The following is a 22,997-nucleotide window of genomic DNA, read 5'->3' as shown; positions in this document are numbered from 1 at the left end:
GCTGTTGGGAGTAAATATTTACTGCACCAGAGCAAATGGGCTTTGGGTTGCCATGACAGTAATTCTTTGCATTCCAGGAGCGATGACACACTTACACCAGCGGGAAAAAAAAGAAGGCCTGCTCTGTATAGCCTGCACTGAGACAACATCGGAGATAAGGAGAAGACAAACCAATTCAGACAGGTCATCGATCTACAGATAGACACCCTTCTTTTGAGGTCACTGCCTGTTAACCTAGTAAATAGTCTTTCAGATGAGGGTATTATGTCACTTCAAACTGCTTAAAGTCGCCTACATAATCATATTCAGGAAAGTCACCCAAACCCAATCACATTTAGGAAAAGTATAAGTAAAAGTACAATTATACTCTAATCTTCAGTCTCTGTTATCATCCTGATGCAACTGTGTACACACATTGCCCAGTGAATACTTGTGAGACTAGAGTGCCACACACATTCCTTAGGCATTTTTCCTGCTAATTTCCCATAATAACCTGCCTATGTCAATGTCTCTTGGACTGGGGCTCTTGCAAGTCCAAACAGGCACTGCTAAATGCCATTTTCCCACTCTCCACTGCAACCTCCTGGGAAACATTTGAAAGGTTGGGCTTCAGGCTTCACAAGCATTAGTGGGCCAATCAAGAGAGAGCATTGGAGGCCACCCGTTCAAAGGAAACACTGAACGAAAGCCGTTGCTGCAACTGAATCTGTTGGAACATGTGAGAGAAAAAATAAGCCATTTTCTCATTTGCATTTTCCAACGTAACGACAAATCCCAGAGGATTAATTAATTTAATTTGTTATTTAATAACACAGAAAAAAGACTTTCAACTGGATTATTCAGCTCAGGGCTGCAGTGAAAGATAGGCATTAGCAATGTGCTGTAATCATAACACGGCAGCAATGCCAAGCATGCAGCCTAAACCTGTCGGAAGAGTCGAATTTCACTGTCAGAGCTTGAAGAGGTACACTCTTACAGGCAGAGGTACCATGAAGAGGTACCTTCCTATAGAAATGGGAAGATCTGATTTTTGTATGTGTGGGGGGGATGGTCATGGTCATATCACAAAAAGGGGTGTAAAGGGCTTACAAATATTGGCCCTAAGGGGGATTAAATGAGGGGACATCATTTTAAATGTATGATTGTCTGAAGCAGTACAGGCATGTAAAAGTGAGTGTGTGAGTGTGGGTACACTCTGTGTGTGTGTGCGCGTGTGTGTGTGCGTGTGTCTGTGTGTGTGTGTGCGTGTGTCTGTTTGTGCGTGTGTGCGTGTGTGTGGGTACACTGTTTGTGTGTGTGTGTGTGTGTGTGTGTGTGTGTGTGTGTGTGTGTGTGTGTGTGTGCATGTGTGCGTGTGTGTGCGTGTGTGAATGTGAGAGGAGTGTGTCGGGACAGCTGAGAGCCAGCGATGCCCTTGCCTAACGAATGTGTGCCGGTCAGGAAAGCCGCTGCTATAGCAAGTGATGACCTGCAGATTTGTATGTATTCATAGCAGAGGGGCCGCGAGAGAATACTATTTTTGTCACCGCTCTGTAAGTGCATGTGCATGTCTTCTTTTTATGAAGCAATCTGAGACGCAGTGCCAGGCCAGTCTACAGGTCTGGGCTTCCACTGTCCTCCCTCTAAAGAAACACTGCAACCTCACATATGGCAGGGAATACATATCTCCCTGAAATCTGCCCAGAGACTTCATGCAGATTTCTGACGCTTCAGTTCAAAGCTACCCTCATATCTCCACAGATAAATCTAGCTGCGCGTTTTCCAACAACACACAACATTACCTTACTTACACCGCGTTTGCTGGTGTCCTTACCCAGGGGGGAGCTGCTATGCTTTCATTTACTTAGCCCATTTACAACTTGATTTATACCGAAGCAAATGAAGTAAAGTGCAGTGCTCAAGGGAACAAAAGCATTGTCCCCCCATTGTGAGTCAAACCCAAATACATTCCTTTCAACAATAACAATGGCTTCTTCTAAAAGAAGTTGTATTCTTGTTTTTTAATTACTCAATGTTGGTTTTTAAGTCAACACTGCACTGTACAACTGGAATGTCCAGATGGGCAATCTCCTTAATCACATTAAACAGGGAATATTTACCTCTAAATAAAACTTAAATTAGAATGAAACACCTAAAAACACATAACTGTCAGATTTATTTAGCAGACAGCAAGAAAACAAGAGCAATCCTAAACAATTTATAATGCAGTCTTTCTCCATTCACCCCCTGTAGCACATTTCCAGTAGCAGAAAATGTGTGATAACTTTCACAGACAGTATCTGTTAACTACCATCTATAGTGTGTGTAGTAAAATGCTTTGTCATATATTCCATTTAACAATGCAGAGCCAGCATTAGCCATTTACCACCACTGCCCTCAGAACAGGAACTAGACTAACAAAATAAATATAATATACTGTCATTTGGCAACCTGCTTGAACAACTTACCTTCTGATTTCTCTGCCTTAATAAATAATGCCATGTGAGGTTATAATAAAGAGCAACAGAACAATGACAAGAAAGGAGAGTGAAAGTCAGACGGAACCCTCCTATCATTGTGACTGCGTGTCACCACGGAACACTGAATGGAAAAATACTAACAATATTGCTGGGAGTAATAAAGATCCCTGGGAGTAATAGAGTTCCGTGCAAGTAATCTACATCCCTGCGTGCAGTATTGTTCCCAGCAAGTAATACAGATCCCTTGATGCGAAACAGATCATCCACAGTGAACATCTGACAACATATCAGACATACTTGTATGATAGTAGACCAGCATCACTGCTGCATACAGTGGGTACAGCAGATGGCTGTGGGTTCCATCTTCAATCAGGGACGCCAAACTCAACAACATATGCATGGCCCTCTGGGAACTGAGTGTGACACCCACGATTCAGAGTTAATAGTTTCAGCCATTTAATACTACAGATATGATAATGAATCCTACAAAATTCATTTAGGATTGGACTTCCACGTCAACTGCTTACAGCTAATGTGTAGAGTAATTCATCTCATGGGGCCAACACTGAAGCCCATATCCACATCTAAATTAGGTGTGGCTGAAAGGGGGTCACTCCAGCTACAGCTGGATACCTGATGCTTAAAGAGGCCAGGGTATGGTTACTCTACAACTGGCTGAGGTAGGCATGTTAATGGAACCGAATAAGAAGGAAACAGCCTGCTACAATGTCAGTTTCAGTGCTGTTTCCATTTTGCATGTATATCCCAACAAATGTTCAACTTTCAATTAAGCCCTTACAAACTGTCCAAACAAAGATGATACTGCACTCAGTATTCATAACTCAACTCATGTAGTCCCCTTAAGCTTTGTTGTTGAAGCAACAAATGTTTTACACGTATTCTGCAAACTCAGATGCAATTACATAGCATTTTGCATTTCTATTAAAAATACATTTACTTCAATTTGACATTAACTGTAGTTCATGCGCTTCACGAAGCCGGCGTCTACAAGAAGCTCTCAAAAGCTAAAAGGCAATTATCAGACCGGAACTGGCGAGAAATAAATGCGGGCCTTTGACAATGTAAAGAGTTCAGTCATGCCCAGGAGCCTCAGGAGCTGCGCTGCTGAATGGTTTCACTTCTGATCTATAATTCAAAGGGGCACTTATGAGAATCCCAGTGGAGTTAAAGACTTCAATTCCAGTTTGAGATCAGTAGACTCACCAGCGCAACACGGCAAGTGGGACTTCCCTGCCCAGGCACAAAAACATAGAATATTAAAAAAAAAAAAAAACAGAATGATACTAATACAGAAAGTTACTGTAATTTAAAACACTGATGATGAGGTCCGATCTGGGTGTGGGTACACTGGGGCAGGAGTGAGTGGCCCTGGGGAGAGAAATGAGAAGGGTGGCCCTGTCACTGGTCTGGAATGTGGGGATAGGAGATTGGGCAAGCCTTGACACCTCTTCCACACCCACACCAGAGAATGTGCTGGGAACAGATTGAAATGCTGTCACAGACGTAAGTTGCAGGTACTGAAGGCCCAGCACTTTGCTGTTACATTTTGCTCTATGCAGATCCTGTTAAAATGGTCACTCATAAAACTTCAGTTCATAGGTTTCATAAATGTAGCCATAATACATTTATGTAGTAATGTAATCACTTTAATGTAGCAACATTAAATATTGTGCCAGGAGCTAAGAGGAATGCATCTGTTCTTTTTACCCTGTCTCAACGAAAAAAGAAACACCTCGGTGTAAACAAATTAATTAATACATTCACGGTACCTGAACACCAAAACATAGGGGCTTTAAGAGAAAAGTCCCAGGAAAGAAGCAAAGTCCTTGCCCAGGGATTTCCACGTCTTGCTAAGGAGCACTATGCTTGTGAAACCTTGAAAAGATAACTTCCTGAGACGTGTGAAAAGGGGTCATGTAAATAAATCACATCATTACAGGCTTACAAGGAGTGACAAGGAGGATACTGCAAGGTCTGGAGGGAGAGGAGATCCGAGCATGACGCAGGATTAGAGATAGGATTTTTTTTTTTTTTTTTATCCGACATGTCTCATCAGAGAGAATATGAATTGTGTTATAATGCAGAACTGAATTTAATATATTCTGGTAATAGTCTTCAGCTTTATTTTGGGAAAACAAAAACACTTATGGGTACAGATCTGTTGTACACATGGACTTTGTATGAAATGTTCCACCGGCTTATCACATCTTAGTTCTGCCCAAACACTGCCCAGGGAAAAATGACATTGATTATTTCAGTAATATTATTACCAAATTATCATTATTATTATTATCATTAAATGCGAAGCTTTACCTTGGTTGGTATAGTACTAATGAATGTACCAGCTTTCCAGATAATTTGAATTCCAGCATAGGCCTGATTTCACATGTAACATCTCAAATATGTAATCATGCAGCCTGCATAATGTGCAGATATGATAATATTCATTTGCTGAGCGGTTAATTCTCACACCAACATGTAATTACATACTGATGGGCCAGAAGATCTGGTCATACGGCATCTCTTTCAGCAGATGGTACCTCATACTGGCATCTGTGGAATAACTAAGCAATAACCAATCTGATCATACTAACACGGAGGGGCTAAACCCAATAGACGGCTGAAGTTAGCATCGCCTGATTGTCAGGCGGTTTGTTAGTGGTCAGTTTGTCATACGTTACCTACATCCCCATTCCTCTTTCCTGATTGAGTGGGCTGGACTTCCTCAAAACGGGAAAACAATAATGCAGAGAGACCAGAGAAGAAGAAGAAAGGTAAAGGAAAGGAAAGGAAATAATAAGTCATATCTCCAAATAACTGGGACCTGTACAATTCCTGAAAGAACAGCACGCTAACTAATTCAGCATTCGGGTCAAAGGTGACTGGGAAAGGTACAGAAATGGCACAGGCTAGATGACAAATCAGAATGGAAAAAAGAGACAGGGGTCAGAGTGTCTTTTTTTTTTAGACAAAAAGACAGAAATAGAACAAGAATGATTCACTATCATATCCTCAAAAAGGACTGTGGCATTAAGGGACGTTCCACTGTAAATGTCAAGTCATATAGCATCGGAGCCTGACAACTTAACAGCCAGCTTGAAAAGTTCTGGGACATCCAAAGCTGGAATATTCCATGTTCAGCGCAATTATTTAATAATTCATACAAAAGACACACATGACATGGAATCGTACTGCTCTTTTTCTGATAGAAGGGCCTCTACCTAAATCACCCTATAATGACATATTGATCTCACATTCTGTCTTTGACCAAAATACAGACGATATTTTTTAGTTAAAAAATACCATGGTTATCCATTTAAAGCAGCATCTGTGATTGAGATGCTGACAGACCAGTTCGTTTTACTTGTTTGCATTGTCACTTACTGTCAAAATGTGGTTAGCTAGCTGACTATACAAAAATGCAACAGTTTGCTGTGCTGGGCAAACAACAGCCAGCAGGTACATGAAGGAACATCTGTGGAAAAGCAGGATAGTCTGACAAATGTTTTAATTTGCAAATACGCTTTTACAGTATTTGACTCTTTTTTTGAAATACTCTGAAACAAGCATTTGTTTTGAGCTGTCCAATTACCATAAGCCATTCTTCAAGCAGGTTTCCTCAGATCAATGGGTGTACGCTATGCAGAGGAAAAGCTATTATACATTCTGCAAAAAAATAAATAATGTTCCCTGATACTTGAAAGAAAGCATTACACATACACACAACCCTGTAATACCACTCTACAGTCTGGCACAGGAACAGACAGCAAAAACATTACTATCAGGTGCTCACATTTAACTTGCACTTCAAGATAACTGCCTTTTAAATGATCTCACCTCAGCATTTCCATAAGAGATACTTGGCACAAGAAGAGACAGACAGCAATTCCCACCAGAGCCATACCCTGCCCTTTGTTCACAAGGCAGGAATTTAAATATTAAAATGCGTTTTGCTCCGTAATGAGGGGAAGTTCCACAGGTAGAGGCCCCTCTGACAATGTCAGGACTCATCCCTGCAGATCAGGAGCGTGCCTGTGGCGGCTCTTCCATCCGTGATTGCTGGAAAATATATCCGAGTGACAACACTGGGGACCCTAAAACCGACGCGTGGTCACCGCAGAAACCTCCTGCAGATCAGAGACGCCCCAAAGGCCGTGATGTTCCAGGTCATTCTGGGTGACTGCATTCACCAACTCCAGAAGCACAGATATAGACAAATGCATCCAATAACGGAAACAAAATGAAATACTACCAGCTAGCTAAACAGTACAGAGTCGCTAGAGTAGTTTAACTTGTGAGGTAGCTGTGTAGGTACTATTTAGACCACATCAAGCTACAAACTAGCTTCCAAAGTGTATTAGCCTGCAGTGCTTGCAGCTGCTAGCAGTCTGAATGGTATTCAAACTGATAAATTACTGCAGAAAGACCGTCTAATGCAATGCAGTTGGTAAAACCAGCATTGCACAAAAGGTACTTTTGGTACTTTAATTATGCACACACCATTGACGGTGCGGGGTGGGGACGGTGCGGGGTGGGGGTGGGCGGGTGGGGGGGGGGGGGCGGTGAGGATTTAGAAACGAGACTTCTGTTGCACCTCTCCTTGGAAAAGCTGGCATGAACTCAGAGTGACCCAAGAGGAGACAGTGACACCCCCCCCTCCCCCCCTTGTTCCACTCAATGGCTCCTTGCGGAACCCCGTCATCCGTCATCAGAGGCTCCATTCTAATCTCCCCAGACACATGCATGCACAGCGGGGACGCCAGAAGATAGAGGCACAGACAGCTGACTGATAAACCCTGCGTGGTGACCATTTCCCTGTCCATCAAACGCCACTGTCGCAGACCGTCGAGTATCCATAAACCCCCCCGAGCTGCAGCGAAGAGGAAGCAGATTAAGTCCACAAAGGTCTCCACAAAACCGCCACAGACGAGCAACACAGGACGAAGCTTGGCATCAAAGAACCTTGCTATACGAGAGGAAAGTAAAACCTGGTGTTAGCTGTTCCACTTTGAAAGCCACTGTCCCTGAATGTTACCCGCAGCTAATTTAGATAACACTACACCCCTATGGCAAGGAATACAACAAATACCAACACGGCCATTTCAGACTCATTTGGTGTCAGTGGCACGAAAAATCAATGTGCTCTACATAGAATCTTCACCATAATTAATTAAAACAGCAACCGTTAGCTTCACCCAGTCAGGTTACAATGACTGGCAACACATGACTGCCTTTACAGCATGCTCAGTTGTGCAGATCACATGCTTCCAGAGACCAAAACAAGACCAATAAATTAATTCACCCAAACGCACAGTATCGGTTATTATAGGCCACATGGAAATAAAAACATTTACACACAGATTCACACAGCAGAGGAAACACTTATTCAAAGCCAAGTTGGTTTATATATGCATTATTTTTTGTTCAGTGATCCTGATAATTACCTTTCAACACAATGCAGTTGGATGGGATACTACTACTACTACAGATGCTGTATTATGCCAGTGTTGAGCTCAGCTCTGTAATGCATTTGAAAATATGTGCTCGGTTCCTGTTAAAATAAATGCAACTGGGTGTTGAACTGAAATTATGAGCTTTGAAATATTTGAGACTATATGTCCACATTTGCAATTCAATTTAATTTCATAACAAAGTCACCTGCTGGCTTTTTTGTCTGGTTTGACTCTGAATTTCTTGAAAACCTCCCCCTTTCACACACGGTCAATATACATTTCAGCTGACAAGTAAATGAACGCTTCCGAAACCTTCGCCCCTTTCTTCCCTCTCCAATTGAATTATTGAAAACATTCTGTCACTTACACTTGGTCTGAAGGCCCCTTTATACTTCTGTGACCGGAAACAGAATAAAGTGGCCCTCTAACTGGCTTTTGACCGCACTTTCTGTATAGCATTTGGCCCCGACTTTGCAGGAAGAGCACGGAAAAAGCTATTTCTCCCCCCCCCCGCTATTGATTGCTGAAGTTTTCAGCGCCTCTCAACAAGAGATGCATTTATACCACAGTCCAGTGTATTAAAAAGACGAGAGTGACGCGCCGCACAAGGAGGCCAGAGGCCACAGTGCAGTCGCATTACTAATCGAAAGGAATTTCGTCCTCAAGATGAGCATTCAGATGATCTCATTAGAAGCCTGCATAAACTTCCACAGATCTCGCCGTGGCCCTCGGTGGATTCCAAAGAACATTACTGCAACAAAGCCCCCTCCTTGTTTCGCCTCTTGTGCCGTGCACCCAAGGAAATAAAACGACCATAAAAGGACTGTGGCTGTTTATTTCGGGAATATTACACTGAATGCTCAATAAGAATCAATGATAAAGGAGGTACTACTCTGCGTGAGGAACCAAAACAGAAAGACCTAGATTAAGCGTGGACTCTTTTATGTGTCAGTGTGGTAGAATACTATTATGATAATTCTTTTTCTTCACCACCACAATAGCAGAAACTAATTTTAATGTCATTTTGCCTTGTTTCTTACCATGACTTTTGAACATATATGGCGTTAGCATCAGGGCAAAAAAAACCCAGTTATCACACAAACATAAAGCACACAAAATATAAACAATTTACAAGTTATGACATTAAGCAGTGAGAAGCAGTGTTAAGAAGTGCATGACAATTGCATAATTACTAAGGTTTCCTCATGTCTGCATTCACTCTCTTTACATCAAAGCATGAGGCTGACACACACGCACATACACACAGATGACACCGGACGTTCAGTGGATGAAACCTTTCCCCATTTTTACAAAGTGAACAACAACAAATCAGTCCCCACAGAACAGGGCAAAAAGTCTCTGGTTCCAAGTCGTATTCAAACACATCTGCTGGTGTCATGTTTACCCACAGTGTCAATGCCCACCCCCCCCCCCCTCCCCCTCCCCCAAACTACACAACCATCAAGCTCATATAACATGGTTCCTCTTTATAACCTCATTTTTATGGCTCACGATTGGGACTCTGTGTTATAGTGGCTTTGCTTTATGCCAGATATCACTTATGGTAATTATGCATGCGTTCACACCTAAGTTCACATGACAGTGTTCAGAGATCACATGGATCACATCATCAAAAGGAGATGCTAAATATATAAATGTGTGAGCATTTCTGTGCCTTAGGAACAGCCTGATGGGAAATTATGAGGGAATCTGTCAAAACTGGAGACACAGACAGCTGTTCCTTGCACAGTCACCTAATAAATAAATCTCTGACTTTTGTACCCTGATAAGAACTAGACCATTACTGTGCTACAGAAGACTTTGTTGTAATAGAGTAGCACTGTATGTTACTGTTTTCACTGTGTATGAAAACTGTAAAAAGAGCACCTCTACCCATTTTGAATGGAATGAAAGCCTGCCAATTTGTTAGGTGTCATCTGATTTTAGATTGAAATTACCTCTTCACCTGTCTGAAGCTGACCCATCCATAACCTCTCATGCTATAAAATTATGTGACTTGAACAGAAAGTGAAGTGACTTCGGCAAGTGAAACAAGTACACACACACATTACAATACATATAACAACATAGTACGATATTTGTGCTCTGAAAGTTCAAACTGTTTGGCTAAAGAGAGGGCCAAGATAGACAAAAGACAGACAGCTAATCACTTTCACTTGTCTGAAAGGAGAGGAAAAGAGTGATCAAAAACAGTAGTGCACAGCAGCCAAGTCTTTGCATGGGTAAAGACATGGGGCATGCCCACAACGCCTGTGTGTGTTTTGTGTATTGGGGGATGGATATGCCTGTTCAAGGGGACACAAATAACAAAACTTTCAAAAAGCTTTCAATGTAATCCAGAGTGCATGACCAGATGGGGACACCTTCTGAACAACCATACTTGTAACTGTAAGCACATTATGGCTTTACTGAATTTACATTGGTTCCATGGGTTACCTGAATTTTCTGTGGTGTGGCTGCTGTTCTGTTCTATGAACAATACCAACCCATAGGATCCAAAACAACAAGGGAGATTCCATCTCTAACTACATCTACCAACCCACCAAGACAGGAATCTGGGGTATTGGTAAATACTCCATATAAAAGATAATTATTATTACCATCATTAATTCATGCACACACTCTTATCCAGAGCAATCTACTAATAATCTTGATACAAATATAAACACTTTATTATTTACATACTTTTAACTACATTATTTCATTGCTCACATGACTAACTGACTTGGCAAAACGCTCACCTGGGTAGTGATACTCTGACGAAATTTCAAAAATATTCTTGTATCAACACATACAAGACTCGCTTTAGGTCAACTACCTCAATATTTCACATTATGAGTCATCGTCATTCGCATCGTAGGAAGCTTTCCCGTGTGACAGACACCATCAAAAACACAGTCCAGGCATGCACGGGGAGAGAACACTGACTAGGCAGACATTATCGCTCTTAATAATGGACAGGTCCCCTTTTGAAAGCATACGATATTGCAACAACAGATTTGTTTCCGAAACCTTTTTAAATCTTAAGTTTTTTTTCCATCAGAAGCACGACCCTTTTATCTAAAAAGTAAAGGACGATCAGCACTGTTCTCATACAAGCCGCATGGGTTGAGACAGTCGTTTTACCAAATTACAATCAAGTTCCAGACAGGAGCGTCATCTGGGCAAACGGTGCGGCGGCAGAGGTGAAAGACCCAGATGTTTAACTCGTCGCAGTCCGTGCAGTCAGCGGTTCACGATTTGAGTTAACCTGAGTTGGAAGTTTTGGTCTTCTGTTGCCATGTATAGCTAGTGTTGGCGCACTTGTTAGTAGTGTTGGCGCATTATTTAATTTACGATAAAACGACATCAGAACACGACTTCACTAACACAACGACGACCACAGAAATAGTGAGTAACAATGGGAAGGTGCAGCTAAAGGTTACAGTAGATCTCTTTCACAATGCTTCAACTGTATCTGGGTGGTTAGGTAAATGCACGCAAATCGCTTTAGGTTTGTTGATATACACGTAGTTGGTCTGCTAGTTTAATGAATGAGGTTCGCATATTCCACATAGTTACAGTTACACCATCCGTACATTCACCTTAAATAGAATGTTTTTTTTCCCCATGGAAAAAGTAAGCTACCGAAGAGACGTTACATGGAAAAGGAAGATTTAGCTGGCTACCGCCTACGACACATTTTTTCTTTGCGTGAATGGCAATGGGTAGTTCAACCACACCATTTTATATTTTGTTGGCTAGCCTGCATTGATTCATTTCGAGCAGCTGCTACTTAGCTCAATCCGAGGAAGAAAAACACACGAGAGGTTACAATGAATACGAAAACAACAAGTTCATTTCAAGCGAAATCTATTTCAGACCTGGTTTTGTTGAAAAATAATGATTTCAGGGCAAACAATAGCAAACCGCAGAATATGGGGAAATAAAATAAAAACTAACCGAACACGACGTGAGCCCACCCGATAAATTTGTATATTTATGTTAAGGTATACTGTAATATTTTTGATCAGGCGTAGGTTATAGATACTGCTAACTAGTCTGCACTTACTCGGCTGAGCACGCTGTAGCTGCGGATTGCAAATACTAGCCATTTCCTAACACAAGCTTTCAAATCGACCATATTCAAACCAATAATAACAAAAACCAAAATCTCACCTTTGAAGCGCAAGTGGCTTGGGGTTTAGCCCGGGTCAGACAGATGCGTAGCGTGATTTGTGCGTGTGGACCAAAACAAATCTTCATTCAGACCGCCATCGAAGAAGACCGGAGAAATAATAACCGCTTGTCGCTGACACTGGTTCACAACAGACAGGCAAAAACTAGGACCGATGTGAAATCCCATTCAATGCATCGACGGAGCGTAGTGAGGTCATGACGGGGATCGCCTGAGGAAGCAGCTGGCTCCTCTCTTTTTGAAGGCTGTCAAGTTGGTAAAAATCCCAGGAGCTGTGCAAGGGGGGGATGTCAAACCCCCGTTGAGCTAGATATTATACTATTGTGCATAAATGAACAAACGCACGCAAATGACAGTGTTGGGCGTCAAATGTCGTGCAGCGACACAGCACTGCTGAGTCTGATATGGTAAAAACAAGCGTCGTAGGGGGAGAGAGCGATACCATTCTGTTATATTGACGGAAAACGCCAGCGCATAGGATAAGGGGCGGAGATGCTATGTTTTTTTTTTGTTGATGTTGTTTATTGCGTGGCTAGCTCAAGACAGGCATCGAGGGCCCCATCCGTGGGACAGTTCGCATGTTCGCTGCTTTTGTATGCGTATTGTCGTTTTAGATTAGGAAGAAGCCACGGATAGAAAATTGGGGGTGTTAACGATTACGCGCTGAGCAGCGCCACGCTCTCCTCAACAGTCAATCAGCTGAGCTTCATTATTGAAAAGCAAGCAGAATTTGAATGTGTGGCTATTATTTTCTTTTTGCGATTATTTGTCGTGCATTCATAAACTTCCATATTCAGTTTGTTGGAAGACATTGTCTTATTAGAGGGGGTATTGAAAGCTACTCTTACAATGTCTGTTGTATGCTTCCCTAACTTTTCTTCGGTTACAAGTGTCCTGTTAATCTAATTTGCATTACAATAGGTTTTTATACCAGAGTACATTAACGCTCGTTTAGGTCTCTGATATTAAAAATACAGTCTACCAAACTGTCGTGTTAATTTGAACAGGCGACTCATATGGCCATTTCAATACGCTCCTTTCGACCAGCTTCTTTCAATCAAGTTTACAGACATCACATTCACCAAGCAACTTCACGAATTTTAGTTATAACAAAAATCGGATGCTTCAAAGATTCATTTTTATCTAATAAAATACTTGTACATAATGACTTAAAACTCCTATGACAACCATGCATTTAAGTGAGATAAATATGCGTGGATCGCTGCCAATTGTAGGAGGGTCCGTTGCTCGTTACCCACTTGTGGCTAATGAGACCACTCCATGCTGATGATGACCCATTTGATTGAGTGGGCTCGGTGCATATAATTCCAGAGTTCCAAGCACGCCTCAAATCTGGTAAGAGAGGCCAAGATTGAAAGAAAAAGAAAGAAAGAAAAGGAGAAAAAAACCAGAGGAATTCTTTGATGGTTAGGCAGATAACATTGGTTTCTGCTTGGCCCAGAGTAATGAGTACACCCTACTGGTCCAAACACAGGCTCCAGCTGGAAATAACGTTTCTCTTTGAGATGTGTATGGTATAGTGTCAGCCAAACACAATCCTTTTTGTCTCTTCCCATGAATAAAAGCCTAGCCTAAAAATATAAACATTACAATGTCAATTTTTGTCATCCACTTTCACCTCCCACCTGCCACGTTACAGCCTGCTCAAATGCTAGTCTGATACATTGCTTTCCAGACAGGCCATCCACGTCAATCTTATGTGTTACTGTTGTGAATGAATGCGATTCCTGAACTGACATCTAGTCATTTACACACAGTTACTGCTGTGTGTATGCCAATATAATTTGTATATATATATATATATATATATATATATATATATATATATATATACACACACACAACGACAACGTGCATATATATGCAAAACAGAAAATGTCATTCACCATAAACACAAACAATATCAGAATGTAAAATGTGAGTGGGGAAAAAAATAATGATAGGATTTGTGGAAACAAAATGCACAGTGCTAGCCTTATTCCAGACAATCTTCTTATGTGAGTACAGGGTTTAGCTGTGGAGCATGAACGTAGACGTGTGGTTAGTCAAAGCCGGGGTGAATATTCCTGGTGTTAAATTAGGCCTGTTGTTGAGGGTCTTTTTCATAAAACTAATGGTGTTAAATCCATATCAACTTATTTAGCAAGTGACCCATTTGGAGAGCGGCAAGAGTGCACTCTGCCCTGGAGTTGTTTTTTTTTTCCACAGATATTCTTGTATTTCATTTATTTTTCCACTCAGCTTGAAGGCAGAACAGTAACTTTTCTGTGGGAGAGGGATTTCATTATCTTTCCTTGTTCACCTACATTAGACAGAGCACTAGAATCCACATCCTTTAATGTCTTATGATGAAATGGAACATTACATTCACTGCATAGTCACCGCTGCGAGTCATGAGTGAGTGAAGAGGTTTATTCTCTTTCAGAATCTGTCAGAGTATGTTCTCAGAATATTCCAGTGGTCCTTCATTCAAGACCGAAACTATAAGTGCATGACTCAACACGCTACTTAGGTTCCTCATAGGCTTTCCAGTTAATGAAGTATCGCCGCCACATCTGATCTCATCCCCCCTTCTTAATTTACTCACTCACTCACTCCCTAAATTATAATGAATCAAAGTATAGCCAGAGTGAATACTCATACAAAACAGCAAATCATTAATCTTAACTTGATCATAATGTAAATAATCACTTGAGATGGCGTTCAGATCAACCTGTCACCATCACTTGACCAAGAATGAAACCGGGATTCTCATTTTCAAATTCAATAAACACGTCAGCTACAGTATTTAAGTATTCAAGTTTGGGAAAAACTCATGGCCATCTCCTACCTGGTTTTCACCCATAGTGGAGGGCTTTGTCACAGCAAAGATATAGACAAGCTGCAACAGGCTACCCAAGAATAGACTGTAAGGCAATACACTCTCTCGGAGGGTAGTGACGACAGAGAAAGCACTATGGTCATGTTGCCCCCTCTCCAGCTCCTGTTAATTTGCATAAAATATACACAAGTCATTTTATGTCAGCAAGGTAATTTCTATGATATCTCTTACTAAGAACAGCTTTTAAATTGTGGTTTTGTTTTACTGTGTTGGATGCAGTAACTACAACCTTTATCTTGAGTATGTAATTACAAGTTCATTTCTGGGTCGTGAAGTGAAAAATCACACAAGGAACACATACATTTAAGTTACATCTAATGTGTTTACATATGATTTTTGGACAAAAAAGCTGCAAATGACATCAAATGCTACCATTTTCATACTAAAAATAATCTGCGACTGTCCAGTAGGCAAAAATTCGACCCATTCGATGACTGACTAGAGGGCAGACATTGTCTTGACAATATCGCCCTCTACTGGGTAGCTGAGGAATGTTTGCTCATTGAGAAAAATAGACAATCTTGTATCACGTTACTTGCGACCTGGCAGAAGCCGATACATTAACCGTACAAACGCAATATATGATTTGGCACATTTTCATAAATTACACAAACGCTAACCACCACAAAGAAGCAACGGAGGGGATTATTCCAAAATTTTTATTTTATGTCTCTACATTACAGAAACAGAAAAAAACTTGAGTGAAGCTGATATACATGGGGACGAAGTGAGCTATTACCTATTCAATGTGTCAAAAAAGACAGACGAGTCTATAACAAGGCTATATTCTAATTACAATGAACGGGACAGAAGGATTGCATTAACGTGTAGGCCTAAAAAACAAGATCGCGAAGTTGAAAATAAAAAACAACATTACTATATGATTTCAGCAGATGAACTAACATTTCGAAACGTCGTTGGTAATGATGCATCAAAACAGCCTAATGTAAGCAACTCTCCTGTGGGGTTTTTCCACATCTTGAACATTTTTACATGAAAAAAAAATTTCAAAGTGAACTACATTCTCTACATTCAGATTACTACAAAGTCGGCAAACAATTTTTAACATTTTTCATCACTCATAATGAATACTATCTATTCAAAGTTGCATTCAGTGAAAGAAAACATTAGAAAAAAAAAACACCAAATAAAGCTAAACTGGAAACAGAGCAGAAGAACAGATTATTGTGATCTATATGAGAAGAAACGGGATAAACTGTTGTGTGGAATCTATGTTGTTAGAAATATACAGTTGCTACAGATACCAGATGCATTAAAGCTGGTGTGAGTCAGTCAAAGCCAAATGTGATTTTAGGTGAATATTTGGCTTTGAAAAAAAAAAAAAAAGTCGAAATGGGTACACGGAGTTGTGTTTCTTGAGTCTCTGAAAGCTTGAAGCTGTGCAGCAGATCATTTAGATGCCTTTGCATTCTGACACATTGACATAATGTCATACCATGGTCTGACACACTGCAAACAAGTATTTCATTGACAGTGTACTGTATATTGTATATAGCGCAGTAAAATGTTGCAAAAATGAAAATTAAATGCATAATTTGTTCAGGTGTTCTCTCCGCATGACTTGATTTGTCACCTGCACACAGGTAGCAGTCCAACATGATGGAATGTACCTATCTGAATGGCAACACAATGCAGGGCAGACAGGCAGGCTTTGGGGCAACGAGCAAGAGACCGTGGGAAAGAGCTGTACAGGAAACAGGGTGGAGTGCAGACAGACACTGTGCAGGTTCTGCTGTACCACAATATGCGCTCACTTTTGGCCATTGCCAGGCTTAAACTTAACCTCAGAATCCAAAGAGAGACTGAACAAAAAAAATTACACATATCGAGGTATAGCAAGGTAATGATAGTACCCACAGTGCTCTGACGCAAAACTGCACCAGCAAATGTAGCTGCTTCCATTTATACCATCCTGTTTATATAAATGAGCTTTTTTAGAATGTTTATTCATGAGCTGTTTTTCATGAGTACAAGAGCACAAGAGATTTTTTTTTTTTTTTTACAACCATATGGAATAAAACAGCGAAACGAGTTTGTGCTGCAGAGGATTGATATGTTCCATACTGAATGCGTCTCAAAAGGTCCCTGTTTTCCTCTTCCGCTTTTTTTCCTTTAGCCTGGAATGTGTTTTTCTCAGCAAACATGAGTCATATTACATTGCTGTCATATAGCAGATGCTGCAATTTCTTTAACACATTATCCATTCATACAGCTGGACGTTTATTGAGACAACTGTGGGTTAAGCACCTTGCCCAAGGGTACACAGCAGCAGTGCCCCAGTGAAGAATTGAACCAGAAACCTTTTGGTTACGAGCCCTGCTCCTTACTACTACAGCGGATGACAGTTTGGCGAAGTTGCCAGACGCTTGAAAGAGAAAATAAGACCTAAAATGAGCTAAAAACGAAAAACGGACGCTGCTGTGAAGACCCTCTCTGCCACGCGCGGCTAATACTCCCGGTCGTCGTTGTCCCTGGGCTCGGAGGACACGCTGGGAAAAAGGGCGTCGCTCTCCAGGGACAGGTCGCTGAGGCCGGCCATCTTGTTGCGCAGCAGGAAGTGCGTCCGTCTCTGCAGGAGGCGCTGCTGCTCCTGCTTGAGCTCCAGGTAGGAGCGGGAGAAGGTGTGGAAGATGGAGGTGACGGGGAAGGCCATGAGGAGGATCCCGCTCAGGATGCTGCTGAGCGCCACCACCTGGCCGGGCACGCTGCGCGGCACCATGTCGCCGTAGCCCACCGTCGTCATGGTGATGACCGCCCACCAGTAGGTGGCGGGGATGCTGCTGAACTCGGGCGAGGCGGCCACCTCGTTCTCCATGAGGTAGAGGAGCGGGGAGAAGAGGGCGATGGCCACGCAGAGGAAGAGGAGGAGCAGGCCGAACTCCCGGGTGCAGCGGCGGGCCGTCAGGCCCAGCGTCTGCAGCCCCAGGGAGTGCCGGGCCAGGCGCATCACGTACAGAATACGCAGGGCTCTCAGCACGCGCAGAACCAGCCCCACCTTGTCCAGGTAGCTGCTGCCCGAGCCCAGCCGCTTCTCCCCCATGGAGGTGCTGTCCACCAGCAGCGTGATGTAGTAGGGCAGGATGGCCATGATGTCGATGAGGTTGAGCGGCTTCCTCAGAAAGGCCAGCTTGCTGCGGTCCTGGATGAAGCGCAGGGTGAACTCCAGTGAGAACCAGGCCACGCACACCGTCTCCACGATGAAGATGTTGTAGCACATCTGGGAGCACTTGCCCTGGGACGACAGAAAAACACCTGCGATTATCAACTGAGAGCGGGATGCGTGGAAAACACAGGTGGTGCATCACAGAAATATATCATCCTCATTATGCTAAAACTGGTACTGATGCTCCCTTGTTGTCCATTATGAATTCCTTTTGATAATAATATAGACATTTCAGGATGCTCATAGAGTGAGATGATGAAATGTATGCGTGGTAAAATATTCACTTTCATTTAAGTTGTTTCCTGAGACACATTGCCCTTGGACAACAGAAAAAAACCATGGCGATTAGCAGCTGATAGAGGAATGCATGGATACAAATGGAACATCACAGACTAGTCATAACAAACCTACTTTATGCTAAAACTGGTACTGCTGCTTCTTGCTGTCCATTATGGATTCCTTTTGATAATAATACAGATATTTCAAAATGAGTGAGAAGATGAAATGTATGTGTAAAATTTTCATTTTCATTTATTTCCCAAGAGACATAAAACAAACGACATCATAAGCTATGACATGTTATCAGTCACTTTCATAACACTTAAGGTCTCTGAAATAATTCTGGCTGTCTTGTGTAATGGACTCTCACCAAGCACATGTGTAAACGCCAGAAAGTAACAGGTGAGTACAAGCCAAGAGAAAAGTGTAATATAGTATACATCTGCATGTCTCTAGGTTTTCCAATAATCTAGAAGACCTGTGTTTTATTGATGACTGAGAGTAGGTACTGTACTGCAGTTCAAAAGTCAGAACATTAATTTTCAAATTCATTAGCATTATCAGTATAACATATCTTCTGTATAATTCATAAATTTCTCTTCTCTGACTGGGTACATTTCATTCATTTCATATTTGCTCTAAGCAAATTATGAATTTTTTATGAGGAGAACTTCATGATCTTTGGAACTATATATGGATCAAGCCAAATAATTTCAATAAAAATAAAACAATTTATGACATTAACATAAAATAAAAAGTAGTGGATGTGAACTGAAATTATAAGTGCTAAGTATAACAGAATCCAAAACATCGGCATAATCTGTCTGTGCTTATTTCACTCTAATGAAAGCAGTATTACATATTTGGCACTAGAGGGAGATGTGGCATTACAGTTGAATGACGTATGCAAGGTAAACTATATTTGGAGATTCTTCAAACCATTCTCGAAAGAAAAAAAACATGTCTATTTAAGATGCACACCCACACCAACAAAGTCTCAGAAGGAAATTACATTTTTAGCAAATAAAACATGAAATTTGAGTGACATTGCTAATAATGAATTATGGTCCCAGTTATTTGTCATTATGAACCAGTTGCTGTTAGCACTTCACTATCAATAACACTAACATGATTTTATAATATAAATAATACATATGCTTCAATACCTGTGTACATCTGCATAACCATGTTCTTTCTGTATATAGAAGGAAAGGTGCAAAGGGTGACCTACGAGTCATGACATGACCGTATATCTCAGATTGTCCTATGCAACACAAAACTTGTGATTTTATTATGAATTCAGCTAGTTCACAACAGGGAAGCAGAGACAAGCGAATTGGCTGAAGCAAGTGCATCACAAGTGATTGATTTAATTAGAAATGCACAGAGATGAGGTCTTTCAAACTGAGCATAAACGTCTAATTTAGTTTAGTTGTATCCTTCCTGGTGAACCAATGCACCGTAGCAACAGGCATTTTTAAAATCGACTAACTTATAATACTTGGTGCTGGTTGCTCTGCTTGCATCAAGCTGCCGTGGGTACTGAGGTTTCGGGTCTTACTCCCAAGCCCTTCCTGGATTCCATCATAACTTCAGATAATGAGCACCAATAAAATCGTCTGACAAAAACCTGAGGGCAGTCGAGTTCAAATTTGCAAAGCAGCTTTGAATGAACTGAGCTTAAGACATCTCCTAGGAATGTGGTGTTCCCTGATTATAAATACATCAAAGCCAGCCCAGTACACTGTAGATCAATGTCTTCCTCAAGCACTGTAATAAAGGGAAATAGATCCATCACCATGGCAACTATTGTAATTGCAACTATATCAGACCGCTCAAATTAAACAAAGTACAAAGTGATTTCTGCAACACCTGAGCAGATGTAAATTAATTATGCCTATAAGCAAAATGAGAATGTGCACTCCTCTCTTTTCAACGCAACTGAATCATTTGGCAGCTCAGTTGAGCTCAGTTGTAACATTAATCCGTTTTTAAATTAAATGGATGAAAAAAATCTTCAAATGAAACGTCTGGAACATGGATAGGTAGTTCCATAAGATAAGTATTTTCTTATTCCAGTTTATCCTTATTCAATACTCTCGAGCTCAACAGTGCAATTTCATGCATTGCTTTTGATAAGAAGTCACAGAGCTTAGCAATTGCCAAGATGAAAATTTTGGTTAAATAATAAAAAAGTGGTGCATGTTTAAATTTGTCAGTCAAAGCTGGAGACACACCGCAAAGCAAAAGGGCTGGTCAAAAAATCAGTGGAGAAATAATGTTTTCCTAAAAAACAAAAAAAATATATACAATGCAAACATCACCTTACTAAAGCTATCAATAAATTTGTTTGTGGACAGGTTTAATTTCAAATGCTGGCAAAGCATTTCAGTACAGAAAATATGCAGGGCAATTACAAACTACTGACTGTATCAAAGACTTTGTTACTAAGGTCTGGGATGGCAGTGTAGCATAGCAGTAAGGAGCAGGACTCATAACCAAAAGGTTGCTGGTTTTATTCCCAGCTGGTTCACTGCCGTTGTACCCTTGGGCATGGCTCTTAACACACAATTGTCTCAGTAAATATCCAGCTGTATAAATGGACAACATGTAAAAATTGTAAGTCACTCTGGATGAGAGCATTTGCTAAATGCCAATAATTTAAAGTAAAGTAATAATTAATGTAATGTAACAGCAGTCTGCGGAGGCTTTATGGAGCACGCTTACCGTCTCCTCCTCCTCCCTCATGGCCGGCATGGTGCTGATGGAGAGGTTGACGGCGGTGATGGTGACGAAGAGCACCGACAGGCAGGCAAAGATCTTCCCCGGCAGGCCCGAGTGGGGCTTCTCCACCATGTCCCTCAGCCGGCCCATGCACAGGCCCAGCCGGGAGTCCTGGGCCCGCGGGTCTCCGGCGCCGGCCCCGGCCTCCAGCAGCTCCTCGGCCCGGTCCAGCTCACGGCACTCCTCCACACGCTGCAGGAGCCGACGGCGGCAGCACCACTCCAGGCTGTCCTCGGGGACGCCCCAGTAGCGCAGCTCCTCGCGGAACGACAGGGCGCAGGTCTCCCGCAGCATGCGCAGCCGGCCCGCCTGCAGGAAGGTGACGATGGTGCGGAAGGCGCAGGGGTTGCGGTCGAAGAAGAACTCGTTGCGCGCCACGTCGTAGTCGTCGCACACCCCCATGATCTCGTCGAAGCTGGTGCACAGCTTGAGCCGGCCCAGCCGCGTCAGCGGGAAGTTCTCCAGCGTGGTCCAGGGCAGCTGGTAGCGCAGACCCCCGACGTTGATGATGGCGTGGAGCTTGCGGGCGCCGGGCTGGGGGTAGGGGCCGGCCTCGTCACCCGGGGGCAGGAGCTGGGCCCTCTTGTAGAACGCCCCCTTGAGGGCCTCCCTCTCCTGCAGGGGAGGACCGTTGAAGGAGGTGTCGGAGGCGCAGCTCAGGGCGCTGTAGTCATAGTCCGAGCCGTCTCCCGCCAGCAGAGTCATCCTGAGCCCTTGCTTTCACATGCCTCTTGTTGCCATGTACTATTACATCGCCACCTACTGGAGGAAAGATGAGTGTGCCGTGTGAAAATTTTGCCAATGCAAGTCTCATACTGTTCCAAAACTGTACAGTACACAGGCCTAGCACTATGGGGTTGCTTAGGGGTGCATTGCACCCCCGGACAGACCTATGACTTTTTGTGCACCCCCGTGGATTGCAGTTGCACCCCTCTGTATCCTGGCGCCAAGCCTGACAGTACAGTTGAATATTGTGAGCAGGAACACTCATGTTCATTTTAAGTAGAACCTTCTACCAGGAAAGAGCGCGCTGTCTGCGGTCTTAGGGCATCAAGGATATTATTTGCACTGAAAGGACCAGTCGTTCACTGTAGGAGCGCACAGGAAACGCGCTCTGCTGAGACGTGATCAATTACCTTAGCACGATGGCGTCACATAAAGCAGCCCTGAAGAGCGCTGAACAGCGTGTTAAATTTGAGCAGAAAATTCAGCTAATGTTGAGTCAATGATACTGGCGAGCGTATTTCAGAAAGGGTGGCGGGACCGTTGCGATGGTGATTGAGATTTTCTTGCAGGCTGTTGCTATTTCAGGAGCCCCTCATAACACTCTGAACACACACCAGCTGCATGATAATTACGCCGAGTGGAGCCGTTACGGCGCACGTCACAAACAAGGCAAGATTTACCATTCAAACAGAGCAATGCAGACATTAACATATTATACTAGTTATTTACAATAAGATCTTGTGGCCGTAACTTCATTTTCTTCGCGGGCTGAAGCTTGCGCTTTTTTTTTTTTGTGAAAGTCCTAATTACCTCGTAATCGGCCGTAACATCGGTGGTCATACTTGCATTTGGATTCAAAGTTAATTCACTTATTACGGGGAGGCATATTTGCGTGTCTGAGATGAATGGCTGAGTCTGGGGACATTAAGCCCCGCGATCTTAGCGTGAGGGATGAATGCGCTGCTCTGAAATTCAAGCACCTGCGTCACTG

The 22,997-nt window shown here is 42.4% G+C and overlaps 2 protein-coding genes across 3 annotated transcripts in view; both read right to left on the bottom strand.

Annotated features, from left to right (window-relative positions):
• The window catches only part of LOC118778668 (proto-oncogene tyrosine-protein kinase Src), a 31,943-nt gene extending 19,210 nt beyond the window's left edge, over positions 1–12,733 (bottom strand). For both annotated transcript variants that reach the window (XM_036530286.1, XM_036530287.1), the window contains exon 1: positions 12,113–12,733. The gene's annotated coding sequence lies outside the window, so the exon portion shown is untranslated. The remainder of the gene's footprint in view (positions 1–12,112) is intronic.
• A 4,767-nt stretch (positions 12,734–17,500) lies between these two features.
• LOC118779625 (potassium voltage-gated channel subfamily G member 1-like) lies at positions 17,501–21,985 on the bottom strand. The gene is made up of 2 exons (XM_036531800.1): positions 21,224–21,985; positions 17,501–18,286 (listed from the first exon to the last, which is right to left on the bottom strand). The coding sequence occupies exons 1-2, from the start codon at positions 21,983–21,985 to the stop codon at positions 17,501–17,503; spliced, it is 1,548 nt and encodes a 515-aa protein (XP_036387693.1).
• Between the last annotated feature and the right edge of the window lie 1,012 nt (positions 21,986–22,997).

This window comes from Megalops cyprinoides, chromosome 6, assembly GCF_013368585.1.
Source record: "Megalops cyprinoides isolate fMegCyp1 chromosome 6, fMegCyp1.pri, whole genome shotgun sequence".
In the NCBI taxonomy this organism is placed as follows: domain Eukaryota; kingdom Metazoa; phylum Chordata; class Actinopteri; order Elopiformes; family Megalopidae; genus Megalops; species Megalops cyprinoides.
This window is presented reverse-complemented; position numbering and strand designations above follow the sequence as displayed.